The 14,496-nt window shown below is 41.6% G+C and overlaps 1 protein-coding gene across 2 annotated transcripts; it reads left to right on the top strand.

Moving 5' to 3' along the window:
• Nucleotides 1–6,861: 6,861 nt before the first annotated feature.
• On the top strand, nt 6,862–13,891 carry cdca4 (cell division cycle associated 4). 2 transcript variants are annotated; one of them, XM_029461019.1, is made up of 3 exons: nt 6,862–7,079; nt 10,786–10,923; nt 11,264–13,891. In XM_029461019.1, exon 3 carries the CDS (start codon nt 11,273–11,275, stop codon nt 12,191–12,193), a length of 921 nt encoding a protein of 306 aa, XP_029316879.1. In that variant the 5' UTR covers nt 6,862–7,079; nt 10,786–10,923; nt 11,264–11,272; the 3' UTR covers nt 12,194–13,891. The 2 variants fall into 2 exon arrangements, with proteins under 2 accessions (XP_029316879.1, XP_029316878.1); XM_029461018.1 differs by lacking the exon at nt 10,786–10,923 and having other exon boundaries at nt 6,864–7,079.
• The last annotated feature ends 605 nt before the right edge of the window (nt 13,892–14,496 follow it).

The raw sequence follows: 14,496 nt of genomic DNA, 5'->3' as shown, positions 1-14,496 counted from the left end.
ATTTACGACTCGGAAAGTCAATAATAATTGACACAATTTAATTAACACAAACACAAGGGAAATATATAATGATCTAACATATACATATCATCATGTTGGGAGGTTAAATGTAATAAGTGACAACACTGCAGGTGTGAAAACTATTGTGCTTTTTAGATCCCAGATCAGTGAAGAAATCTAATCAGTTGTTTTTTTGCTCATTCCTATCTACCAAAAAAATGTAATCCGTCGTTAGGTTCCTGAAATACATTATTAATTGTACAGCAGATTCAACTAATTACCAAAAGCGAAAACAAAAAGGTCTATGGCAGAGGTAATAAGCATCACCAGCACAGATAATGACTGATAATTACACCAATCTGACATAAAGGGTGAAGCGTGTCGTAGTCTCGGCATTAGAGAGAGAAATACGAGTGAAAAGACTCTGAAGCTGAATGTAATGTCATTGACTCGTTAGATAAAAAGGAAAATTCAAGAGGAGATCAACATTTTGTATTTTCAAATGCAATTTATAAACTTTGAAACCCATCTATAAAGGAGAATACACATAATTCTAAGACCCTGCTCCCATCTGGCGTCTTGATTTGCATCAAGATACAAAATAACATGTGATTGCATTTATACTTGATTGTTGATTATGTGTTTTAATTTTTGTAATCAGTATATAAATTGCACTAAGTACGTAGGAAGGATCCATATATCACTGTTGTTGACTCATTAGAACAGTATCAAATGTGCCAGCGGGGTGACATTATTCTCCCTGTAATCAATACAAATCATTACATTTGTAAATGTCAGTATGAACAAAATGGAAAAAGGTGGGATTAAGAAAGAATACCGAAACTTCCAAGTCAAATATTATGAATTACAAATTTGACTCACAGGTTTTGTACATCTGTACAGCTTACGGCATCCTTAGTACCGTTCTGCAAAATAATACCACTTCTAAAACTGCTCTCATGCTTTTAACTCAGTGTACTGATTTTTTCACAGTAATTTGCCATATTTGTATTTAAAAATATATATATATTTATGTTCCTTGTACACTTAAAAAATATATATATTTTGTATTCAATATATATTCAATATTTTCTCTTATTTATTCATTTTTATTTCCCTTACTGTGTTTATTTATATAAAGCAAATTCCTTGTTTGTGAAAACGTACTCAAACGTAAACTGAACTCATGCAGGCATGCAAATAATGTTGTATTGATAAGTGGGTTTAGCTAATTAAATTAAATAGCTAATGGTAATTTTGGCATTAATTACTTTTGAGTACATTTAGCTAATAATACTTTACTTAATCATACGTTTACTTAAGTAATATTTCCAATGCACGACTTGTAATTGTGTTATTGCCAGTGATGAAAGTACTCAGATCCTTTACCTGAGAAAAAGTACCAAAACATTCATCTAAAAATACTACTAAGTAAATGTCCATCAATATATATTGTATAAAAGGTAAAGTAAAATAAAAATGGCTCCTATGGTTGAACGTATAAGCAGTATTTTACTGTTGTAGCTGCTCGAGGTGGAGCTAGTTTTAACTACATTATATACAGTTAGCTAGTTTAGTCCAAGGATTCCCAACCTAGAGGTCGGGCCAGATAAATCTGAGGGGCCATGAGATGATTGATTCAAAAGGAAAGAGAAGACTAAGTTAAACAAGTAACATAATTATACCTCTTCGGGTCAATTTAAATGAATGAGAAGTTTAGAGGGGAAATCACTGGGCTTTTCCACCGAGGCTGTTCTGGGGCCGGTTTGGAGCCAGAGCCTGATTTTGAAACAGTTTTTTGTGTTTAGTGTTAGTACGACCAAAGTTATTGGCAAACTCAATCTTGTAAACTTGTAATTCAATCTCGCTTCGTAAGAGTTAGAGCAACATGAGCACAGCTCCAACGCAGTCCGCCATTATTGTTATTGTGAGAGAAATTCCTACATACACGGTGATGTCATCAAATCAAATTTATTTGTATAGCCCAATATCACAAATTACACATTTGTCTCAGTGTGCTTTACAGACTGTACAGGATACAACACCCTCTGTCCTTAGACCCTCTGTCTTTAGACCCTCTATCCTTACGCCCTCTGTCCTTACACCCTCTGTCTTTAGACCCTCTGTCCTTACACCCTCTGTCTTTAGACCCTCTGTCCTTACACCCTCTGTCTTTAGACCCTCTGTCCTTAGACCCTGTGTCTTTAGACCCTCTATCCTTAGGCCCTCTGTCCTTACACCCTCTGTCTTTAGACCCTCTGTCCTTAGACCCTCTGTCCTTAGACCCTCTGTCTTTAGACCCTCTGTCTTTAGACCCTCTGTCTTTAGACCCTCTATCCTTAGGCCCTCTGTCCTTACACCCTCTGTCTTTAGACCCTCTGTCTTTAGACCCTCTGTCTTTAGACCCTCTATCCTTAGGCCCTCTGTCCTTACACCCTCTGTCTTTAGACCCTCTGTCCTTAGACCCTGTGTCTTTAGACCCTCTATCCTTAGGCCCTCTGTCCTTACACCCTCTGTCTTTAGACCCTCTATCCTTAGGCCCTCTGTCCTTACACCCTCTGTCTTTAGACCCTCTGTCCTTAGACCCTGTGTCTTTAGACCCTCTATCCTTAGGCCCTCTGTCCTTACACCCTCTGTCTTTAGACCCTCTGTCCTTAGACCCTCTGTCCTTACACCCTCTGTCTTTAGACCCTCTGTCTTTAGACTCTCTGTCCTTAGACCCTCTGTCCTTACACCCTCTGTCCTCAGACCCTCTGTCTTTAGACCCTCTGTCCTTAGACCCTCTGTCTTTAGACTCTCTGTCCTTAGACCCTCTGTCCTTACACCCTCTGTCCTCAGACCCTCTGTTCTTAGACCCTCTGTCCTTAGACCCTCTGTCTTTAGACCCTCTGTTCTTAGACCCGCTGTCTTTAGACCCTCTGTCCTTAGACCCTCTGTCCTTAGACCCTCTGTCTTTAGACTCTCTGTCCTTAGACCCTCTGTTCTTAGACCCTCCGTCCTTAGACCCTCTGTTCTTAGACCCTCTGTTCTTAGATCCTCTGTTCTTAGACCCTCTGTCTTTAGACTCTCTGGTCTTAGACCCTCTGTCCTTACACCCTCTGTCCTCAGACACTCTGTTCTTAGACCCTCTGTCCTTACACCCTCTGTCCTCAGACCCTCTGTTCTTAGACCCTCTGTTCTTACACCCTCTGTCCTTAGAACCTCTGTCCTTACACCCTCTGTCCTCAGACCCTCTGTCCTTACACCCTCTGTCCTCGGACCCTCTGTCTTTAGACTCTCTGTCCTTAGACCCTCTGTCCTTAGACCCTCTGTCTTTAGACTCTCTGTCCTTAGACCCTCTGTCCTTACACCCTCTGTCCTTAGAACCTCTGTCTTTAGACCCTCTGTTCTTACACCCTCTGTCCTTAGAACCTCTGTCCTTAGAACCTCTGTCCTTAGACCCTCTGTCCTTACACCCTCTGTCCTCAGACCCTCTGTCCTTACACCCTCTGTCCTCGGACCCTCTGTCTTTAGACTCTCTGTCCTTAGACCCTCTGTCCTTAGACCCTCTGTCTTTAGACTCTCTGTCCTTAGATCCTCTGTCCTTACACCCTCTGTCCTTAGAACCTCTGTCTTTAGACCCTCTGTTCTTACACCCTCTGTCCTTAGAACCTCTGTCCTTAGAACCTCTGTCCTTAGACCCTCTGTTCTTAGACCCTCTGTCCTTAGACCCTCTGTTCTTAGACCCTCCATCCTTAGACCCTCTGTCCTTAGAACCTCTGTCTTTAGACCCTCTGTTCTTACACCCTCTGTCCTTAGAACCTCTGTCTTTAGACCCTCTGTTCTTACACCCTCTGTCCTTAGAACCTCTGTCTTTAGACCCTCTGTTCTTACACCCTCTGTCCTTAGAACCTCTGTCTTTAGACCCTCTGTCCTTAGACCCTCTGTTCTTAGACTCTCTGTCCTTAGACCCTCTGTTTTTAGACCCTCCGTCCTTAGACCCTCTGTTCTTAGTCCCTCTGTCCTTAGACCCTCTGTTCTTAGACCCTCTGTCCTTAGACCCTCTGTTCTTAGACCCTCTGTCCTTAGACCCTCTGTTCTTAGACCCTCCGTCCTTAGACCCTCTGTCATTAGACCCTCTGTTCTTAGACCGTCTGTTCTTAGACCCTCTGTCCTTAGACCCTATGTTCTTAGACCCTCCGTCCTTAGACCCTCTGTTCTTAGACCCTCTGTCATTAGACCCTCTGTTCTTAGACCCTCTGTTCTTAGACCATCTGTCCTTAGACCCTCTGTTCTTAGACCCTCCATCCTTAGACCCTCTGTCCTTAGACCCTCTGTTCTTAGACCCTCTGTTCTTAGACCCTCAGTCCTTAGACCCTCTGTTCTTACACCCTCTGTCCTTAGAACCTCTGTCCTTACACCCTCTGTCCTCAGACCCTCTGTCCTTACACCCTCTGTCCTCGGACCCTCTGTCTTTAGACTCTCTGTCCTTAGACCCTCTGTCCTTAGACCCTCTGTCTTTAGACTCTCTGTCCTTAGACCCTCTGTCCTTACACCCTCTGTCCTTAGAACCTCTGTCTTTAGACCCTCTGTTCTTACACCCTCTGTCCTTAGAACCTCTGTCCTTAGAACCTCTGTCCTTAGACCCTCTGTCCTTACACCCTCTGTCCTCAGACCCTCTGTCCTTACACCCTCTGTCCTCGGACCCTCTGTCTTTAGACTCTCTGTCCTTAGACCCTCTGTCCTTAGACCCTCTGTCTTTAGACTCTCTGTCCTTAGATCCTCTGTCCTTACACCCTCTGTCCTTAGAACCTCTGTCTTTAGACCCTCTGTTCTTACACCCTCTGTCCTTAGAACCTCTGTCCTTAGAACCTCTGTCCTTAGACCCTCTGTTCTTAGACCCTCTGTCCTTAGACCCTCTGTTCTTAGACCCTCCATCCTTAGACCCTCTGTCCTTAGAACCTCTGTCTTTAGACCCTCTGTTCTTACACCCTCTGTCCTTAGAACCTCTGTCTTTAGACCCTCTGTTCTTACACCCTCTGTCCTTAGAACCTCTGTCTTTAGACCCTCTGTTCTTACACCCTCTGTCCTTAGAACCTCTGTCTTTAGACCCTCTGTCCTTAGACCCTCTGTTCTTAGACCCTCTGTCCTTAGACCCTCTGTCCTTAGACCCTCCGTCCTTAGACCCTCTGTTCTTAGTCCCTCTGTCCTTAGACCCTCTGTTCTTAGACCCTCTGTCCTTAGACCCTCTGTTCTTAGACCCTCTGTCCTTAGACCCTCTGTTCTTAGACCCTCCGTCCTTAGACCCTCTGTCATTAGACCCTCTGTTCTTAGACCGTCTGTTCTTAGACCCTCTGTCCTTAGACCCTATGTTCTTAGACCCTCCGTCCTTAGACCCTCTGTTCTTAGACCCTCTGTCATTAGACCCTCTGTTCTTAGACCCTCTGTTCTTAGACCATCTGTCCTTAGACCCTCTGTTCTTAGACCCTCCATCCTTAGACCCTCTGTCCTTAGACCCTCTGTTCTTAGACCCTCTGTTCTTAGACCCTCCGTCCTTAGACCCTCTGTTCTTAGACCCTCTGTCATTAGACCCTCTGTTCTTAGACCCTCTGTCCTTAGACCCTCTGTTCTTAGACCCTCCGTCCTTAGACCCTCTGTCCTTAGACCCTCTGTTCTTAGACCCTCTGTTCTTAGACCCTCCGTCCTTAGACCCTCTGTTCTTAGACCCTCTGTCAGTAGACCCTCTGTTCTTAGACCCTCTGTTCTTAGACCCTCTGTCCTTAGACCCTCTGTTCTTAGACCCTCCGTCCTTAGACCCTCTGTCCTTAGACCCTCTGTCCTTAGACCCTCCGTCCTTAGACCCTCTGTCCTTCGACCCTCGCGTCGCACAAGGAAAAACTTCCTAAAAGAAACCAACAATTAAAGGGGGAAAAATGGAAGAAACCTCAGGGAGAGACTGAGGAGGGATCGACAGACGTGCAATAGATGTCGTGTGTCATGATGTGGCTTCTGTCAGGTTTTAGTCGGAGGAAAAGCAAACAGGTTCTTAGGAGGTCCCAACCAATACTAGCCCCAGCACAAAACTAATTTTCATGGATCTCAATGTACAATGTACTTTGTATAAGTATAAAGTAAAATAAAATGGAATTACTCAAAAATGTGCTCCAGTGTACTACTTGAGTACATGTACTTAGTTACTTTCCACCATTGGGTACTGCTATTTTAAAGTAGCATAAAATGGAAATTAGGGACGGCCTTGAGTATATTCCGATACCAATACCAAACCATATTCTTCCCTCTCTGAAACAACAAAGCTGTTCATAATACATTTGAATGCACTTTGCTTATCTTAGTCCTAAAAACACCATGCTGCTTCTATTTATGTAACTTTTTCACACACTGAACTTTTAGCAGCATTGTTGATTGATCAGCATCATTCAAACATTCAATATGAAATTTAGTGCAACTTTGTGCCAAAGTTTAAATCTGAGTATTCAGAATAAGAATAAGCATACTGGATATAACTCAACGCTACATAGTTTTGATTTATGGATTGTATCGGATTATACTTTTTTTTTATCCGATATCCGATCCAGTGATTTTGGCCAGTATCAGACCGATACCGTGCATTGGATCGGCGCATCCCTAATGGTAATACTCAAAATATTGTAAGTAGCCTTGTGAATATTTATAATTCCCCCACCACTAATTATTTGTTTGTTTGTTTTTCTTTGATACAAAAAGGTAAGATGTGTAATTAGTGCAAATTCAGAACGAATAACCAAAATAACGCAACATCTTTTATTCCTCGTTTTCGATGCCAACTACAGGCTTTCACTTGTTTGTCAAATTAATGCATTTGGAGGGGAGAAAAGCAGGGAGAAATCATTAGAGAGGAATCCCAGGCATATGGCTGGCTTTTGTCGGCTCCCCTCCCCCTCCCTTCCTTCCCTCCCTGCCGTCCGCTCCGCAGCAGCAGCAGGACAGAGGTAGTTCAGTTTTTGAAGCCGTGGCATGAATGATCTCATCTGAACCTGATCTCCGCTTTCCCTGCCGTCGATCCTATGACCGAGACGGGAATAAAATAACACAAACACGAGGTGAGTACGGCTACCCAAACCACCCGGCGATAGTCGTTTTAACCAGCTACCCGGGTGACCGTTTGTTGTTTTTAGGAACTTAACAGCCCAGCCGCGGCGAAAACTCTTGTTTTTGGTTAGAAAGGAGGAAGGACCGCGGAGGATGTGTGTGGGTGGGCGCTTTTGGCTAATTAGCTTTACTTGCTAGCATTCTTTTTTTGTGTGAATAATGGCCAAAGAAGGTTAAACTGAGACGAATGCCAAGCGTTTTGTGTCTCCACGAAGGCATCGTTTTTTTTTTCCGTTTCACCTAACATCATAGCACAGTTAGCTTAGCGGCAGCTCATAAAGTCAGTAGCATAGCTAGCCGGCTAGCTGTTAGCTACTAGCGCAAAATGGCCTCATTGTCGCTCGGTAGCTCTGATGCTGAAAAGACAAAGCATGCGGCAGTCACGGCCAACAGCTCCGAGCCGAGCTCTACAGCGGCTTTACCGGCTCCAAACTGGCGGTTTATAGTGCTAATAGGATATTTTTGATGGGGAAATGTAAAAAAAACAATGCCGCCATGTTGTAAGTTTATTTATTCATTTAGTACGTTGAGCTGTGAAAGTGGTGGGCTTTCAGTGTGCAGTGGGGGATGGGTCATGCTAGGAGCCATTGACGTAAAGCGAGGCTGCATTTTGTTTGGCTCCTAGCATAATACAAGGGCTCAGTTCAGTAGTAACGTTTATACCTAACACTGCATATAGTATTGATGTCTTGCATATATATGATTGTGTAATGCAAGTTATCTAACTCAATAGTATTTACGTAATATCATTTTTTTTAATACATTTGATTACTCATTTCCTGTTACTTGCTAGACAGGTTTTTGAACATCATATGTGTCAGCACTTTCTTGTTAAATCTTGTTGAAACAGTGACTAAACTTACTATTGAGGCCCTTGTAATAACATAGCAGGAATGTGTAGGTTTCAATGATTGATTGTATTGTAAATGATGTGGATCTCAAGCATCTACAGCAGACACAAATGTCTTTTAATCAATATATTAATCTTAAAAGTTACTCTTGCAGCAGTGTATATGATGGGTGCATATCAGAGTAGAACATACTATATTTTTTCACAGGCAATTTTGGGTGATTCTTGCCCCCAATGTTTGACATTTGGAGGCATTTACATGCATATTAACACCGTTTTTGTCCCCTTGATGTGTCTTTTTGGATAAACTACCATAAACTTGCGGCTATTGTTTCCTTTCCCCAGATTATTTCTGACACTGTCAGAATCAAGTTTATTATCAAGGAGGTTTTCACATACTAGGAATTAGCCTTGGTGTCTTGGAGCGTAACTGTAAACAAAAAAACAAAAAAGCAAGTAGTGTTGAAGTCAGGAAGCATAAATATAGAAAAGGCCAGACAAATGTACAAATAAAGTTTGACAAAAATACCACAAATATGTCATATCCTTTGTTAAATTAACGGTTTGTGCAGCAATGTGCAAAATATCGATCAGGGAATGTGCACAAGTACACAGTAAAGTATTGAGAATATAATATACTGAGAAAATGTTTCCAAAGATGACAGCTGTGGAGGCAAAAATAGCTCAATAGCCACGCACAATTAAGTTTATAATGTTTTAAAACTGTCTTTTGGTGTAAATATATTGTGTTATTTAACATTATTATAGTCTTTTGTTGTTTTGTCCAAGAGAGTGTTTATGTAATTGTGTCGGTATTGAAATATTCTCGGAATTGAATGAAAAATAAAATTGATAAAGAAAATAAAAATAGCACTATTAGTGTCTGAGTTTTTTGGTAATTAATATATAATTATTTGCCATTTTACCATCTGTAGGTCTGATGTATTTGCATCAGTTGCTACAATGTATGTTTGTCTGCTACAGGTGTAACATCAGCATGATCAAGTTATACGCCGAAACCATTTCCAGTGTTTATCACAATAAAGAAAATATATACAACACATTTTTACTCTGTCTATTTACGTTATTTGCAATTTAAATTAATCTCCAAGTAGATTTCTTAAGATTTAACCCCAAAATGCTAAACCACAGGGTGTTCAAAAACATTCAATATACCTGTAAAGAAAATGTCATGTCCCAAACTGTTTTTTCTTCACTGTGCAGTGTGCTTTCTCTCAGGTTGTAGGTCTTCCTGGTATTTATTTACATTTTTACACATTGTTGTTTTCCCTTCAGGGAGATAGTGCTCTCTAGTGTCTCTTGTTTAACAGGGGCCAGCCACAAATGCACTACACAAGAAGACAACATTTGTCCATAATTGTTTTCTCACCCTTTGTATTTTAGATCTTCGGGCACTTTCATAAATGACTTTTTTTTTTCCTATTCTGTCCAATGTCAGGAAATGTTATTCCCTATTCAAGCGAGGACTCAAAGAAAGCGAAGGCTCCCAAGCAATTCGGTGTATATTAGATCCACTTGTTTCTGGTATGGATTATATAATTCATGTGATCAATCAGGTGAAGACAGTAGCTGTAATTTAATCATTCTTTCTCATTTTATGTCAGGTTTCACGTGTGTAAAGAAGCACATAATTTCCCCCTCCATTAAAGGCTGAAGAAAAGGAGAGTTTACAATCGATCCCTAATTAGAAATCACTCATTTGTTTGATTATATGTTGATTAAATGTAAAATGCTAAAATTGTGTATTTGTCATCCCAGTTTTTGGCTGTAAAATCTTGCACGACACTCCTGCAGTGCTACAGTGTGTTAATTTTGTGATGGTATGTAATTTACACAGATTATAGGGCCCTAGTTTGCCTGGCATTTTAAGAAAAACAAATTCTGCTTTGTTGGAGATGAATTGTGACAATAACAGCAGTGTTTTTCGTGCATTTAGTTTCATTTTGGTTTCCACAGAAGAGTGGGCAGCTTTTGTGAAATTGTTAACAACTCTTTGCTGTTTGCTTTCTACTCTGTAAACCCTAATGCTATGCTTTTACAGTCCAACATGTATCAATACATTTTTCCTTGTATCCCTGGTTTTGCTTTTTGTGATTTAATTTGAAAGAAATGTATCACAAATAGACATTTTGAAGCAAGTGGAATCATTCACCCAAACCTTGCCAACAGGTTTCTTACACAGAGGAGACACAGCCGGACACTGCTCTCTGTTTCTGTCTGGAAAACTAAATGCCACAGGCTACTGTTCAGAGCTCAGTCTCCTTTTTACTTGCATCCCGTTTATTTTGGGGAGTCAGAGGGCCTTAAATGTTGGCAGGAGTGTTGTTTTGTTCCTGTAAGACATCTGTGTGTGCCAAACGGTGTGAAATAAGGAAGTTGACTCTACTTTTCTTCCCCTCCCTCAGTGAAGAGAAAGTGAAAATCTTGTTCTACTAGTTTTTGAAGCGTGGCGTGTGTAGACCCGGAAACCTGTTATCCCTTGTCAATATTAGTGGTTCATGGTGGTATATTGTATTGTGATATTGTAAATGCTATTCTTTGTCATATTCTTATCACTTTTACCCCTTAAAAGCACCTTATTGATTAGGATATTTTCTTGATCACAGGTGGCAGTGGGACAGAATATAAGTGCACTGATCATGTAACTTGAGTGCTATGTTTGTTTTCTGACAAAGGTCTCTCTCTGGTCTGTGCTTACTTTGATGCAGCGTTTGCATTTAGTTGGTAACCATGCTATTTTCGGTGGCTCAGTGGTCTGTTAAAAGTGTGGTTGTTCCGCCCAGCAGGAGTCTTGCCTCAGACTGGCCTAAAATGGGCAGAAATGGTGCTGAACAAAAGCTGCTTGTCGCTCGTACAAAAGTACTTGAAGCGTTGCAGCCGGGACCAAGCTGCATTGCTATTGCCTGTGCCTCTCAACAGGAAAGGTATAGCAAACTTTAAGAAAAAAACTACAACAAACAATTTACTGTTTACTGTAGTCCATAAAGAGTTTAAACCTGTAGTTCATTTATAAAGTCACAGCTGCTGTTGAGCAGATTGTAGCCCTAGCTCCCTCATGTCCATACACAAATACTACACCACATAGCCTTATTACATCACACATTTACATAATTAATTACATGACACTTAATTAGTTCACTGTATTCTTAGCTAGTGAAATTCAGAACAGTAAACATTTTGTGTTTGTCAGTGTGATAAATTAGTTAATGTTCAGATAAGTGTCGGATGTCTGACTGTGTTTCTTTCTCCTCGCCATCACCACAGAGAGACAACATGTTCCCGAAGGGTACCAAGCGCAAGTTCTCAGACTCCGGGGAGGAGCCAGTCTCCAGTGGTGACCAGGTCCCAGTGGCTCCATCTGTGGCGGCTCGGACGCTGACGTCTTCTTACAGCCTGCAGCGGCAATCGCTGCTTGACATGTCGCTGATCAAGCTGCAGCTCTGCCACATGCTGGTGGAGCCGAACCTGTGCCGTTCTGTGCTCATCGCCAACACAGTGCGGCAGATCCAGGAGGAGATGACCCAGGACGGCACCTGGCAGATAATGACCCAGGCTCTGGCAGCCGCCCAGTGTCCCGCAGACCGCCTGGTGGCCACCGAGGTGCTGTGCCGGCAGACTGACGCGGCAGCTCAGGCCGGGCAGAGCCCAAAGCCCTTCTCGGTAGTCGGTCTGGAAGAAGGCTACCACGCTGAGGAGGTCGTGATGGAGGGAGACGTGGAGACAGAGGTCACCATGTCCACTTTATCGCCCGTCTCCCCCCAGCTATCCTCTGCTTCGTACCTTGCAGGTCCCTTTGGCATGGGACCCTGCTGGGAGGAGGAAGAGGAAGATGGTGAGTGTGAGGAGGATGAAGAGGAGGACAGCGAGGAGTGTGCGTCTGAGAGCGAGGAGGGGGACCGGGACCACCTGAGCGCAGAATCCAGGACAGGGGAGCAGGTTTTTGGGACTTTTGAGATCAAACACCCTGCGCCGCCCCCTGACCCGGCCCTCGAGGAACTGTTTTCAGACGTGGACCCGTCCTACTATGACCTCGATACGGTGCTGACAGGCATGCAGAGCGCCCCAAAGATGGGGCCTTACGATCTGCTGGAGAGCCTTTCCTCTCACGGGCCAACGGCCCTCAGCTCCAGCTCGAGCTGCAGGTCAGACCTGAATGAACTGGACCACATCATGGAGATCATAGTGGGATCCTGAAACTTAGAACATTCCTCTGGCCTGTACTGATCCCTCAGACTCTTTCCAGACTATGCACAGTACACATGTGCATGTTCTGTATGTGGTATTGTTACACATGGAGATTGTTGGAGGTTTTGGGACAAGGTGGGAAATTAACAGCAAGGCAAGTAGATTTTGGGATCGGCTGTTGGAGGTGTAGTTAGTCTGCTCTAACGGCCACTTAGGCAAGTCGGCAGCTGCTGTTGGGACCTTCATCTTTTATTCAAAAAATGTAATTGGCAGTTAAAGTAGTAACCGTGAAATTAATTAATTTTGGGATTCACAAGCCACGCTGGCCTGTGGGCGAAGCAGTTAGTTTCCTACTTTGTTGATGAAATCCAAAACTTGACAATATCTGTGAGAGGGCAAAGATAATTACCTATACCATGATGCATTCTTATTTACGTACTTTCCATGTTTACGTCTGTCATACATTCTGTCATACTAGCTCCTTCTGGTCGTATTCTCTGCCATTTTGTCCATTTCTATTTATTGTAACATGGACTGAGGAACAATTCATCACACTACATGCATCAGAAACAGAACAAATTGTAAATCCAAATCTATGAATCAATGCATATTTTCCTAAAGATTTGAGCAATTATGAATGGAATATATGTATATGTACGTATGTGTATATAGAAATATATTTTTTGCATTATACAGCTGGGGGATTTTGCAAGTATCATTTGATATTATTATTATTTTTCCCTCCCAAGCGGTTTTTAAGATTTTAATGTAGCCAGACTCAAGACAGTGTCTTCCCATGGTTTGGTATAACAAGTCGACTGTAACAGGTGTCAGGACTGGCATCGTCACACTTTAAAGGCGCTGTTCTTTCATTTTCTCAAAAGCTTTACGCAGGGCAGGGAAATTACTGCCAGCCACCAACCAAATGCTGGTTAAGATTTGACAGTTTCTGGTAAGTTTACAGTATCTAGTGGACAAATGTAAGTAAGTTTCCTGCCCTGCTCTACATACAGATCTAATAACAATAACAACAGCTTTTTCCTGACGCATTTGGAGAAACCCCGGGGTGATAACTGCATCAAGAAGCCATATTTCTTTCTCTCATTTGTTAGAACAACAAATGAAGAGTTCTGTGTGTTAACCCAATCTAATTTATTGTTTTATTTATTGTATTTATTATATCTAGGTACCGACATGCCATATTGACGTATCAATTCAACCATGAGGCCCGATGAAATTATATTTATCCAAATTTTGCCCTCCGTTTTGAATGCAGTACCTATTTATTCCTCACACTTTTTTATTAGTAATAATAATAACCGGGTTACTATTCAAATCACTATGCAGCTCTGTCATACGTGTTTCAAAATGATTGTATAAGACTCAAATGTCCTTTAATTCCTTTATGCAAACAGTTGCCTTTCTCCTAAAGATGTGGAAAATCAAATGCATTTTTCAAAATTGTTCATTATCATCGTGATGAAGAGATTTAACTCAGGCAAACAAAATGTATTGACAAAAATACAGTATTACGACACGCTTATTACCTTACCACAACACTCCTGAAGGATGTCACTCTGGTCTGAATGGGAGCTAGAACTTCAAAGACTAATTACCGTTGTAAAATGTATGCATTTTTTTATATTAAGGAAAAAACATTGTAGCATCTTTGTAAATATTTTTTATAATAAAAGGTGCAACTATTAATTGTGTGGTGTTGGTTGGATCACATATTTTTGTATTGAGCATAGTTTTATCTATTAATTCCTTGTTTTTTGACCTTTTAGATTTTGGGTGACCTTGAAGGATAAGGCTGGTAATATACATTATATGATTGTTATTGTCAACAATATGTTAATACTTTATAAATTCCCCATCAGGTCCTCAAGCCCATTAATTTCTACAGAAGATAAATCTTTAAAAATGGGTCACAAAAAAAAAAAGTTGATTTCCTTAAAGAGCTGGTCACTGTAGCTTTTAGAAAATGTCGCTCAAACTGAAGTAAATGGGGCATTTGTTGCAGACTCATATTTACTACAATCCCCATGTTTATCATAATGAAGGCACCCAGTGCAACACTGTGGCTCAAGCCTTTTGACAACAGTGCTCGATGACACAGAACAAGATAATATATCAGGCTTTGATGCACCCTCATATTTATTAGGATCAACGGACAAATTAGAATATCACCAGTCTTATCCTTTTTGAATGTGCTCTTTCTAGTTTCTAGGGCTTCAGATGAAGAAGCTTCAGATTGTGACTTTTCATCCAGAGCAATAGATCGCTTGAGGAAACTATTTGAAAATGAATTG

Source organism: Cottoperca gobio, chromosome 22 (genome assembly GCF_900634415.1).
Source record: "Cottoperca gobio chromosome 22, fCotGob3.1, whole genome shotgun sequence".
Taxonomy (NCBI): Eukaryota; Metazoa; Chordata; class Actinopteri; order Perciformes; family Bovichtidae; genus Cottoperca; species Cottoperca gobio.
Note: the sequence above shows the minus strand (reverse complement) of the source record. Positions and strands in the feature narration are given on the sequence as shown.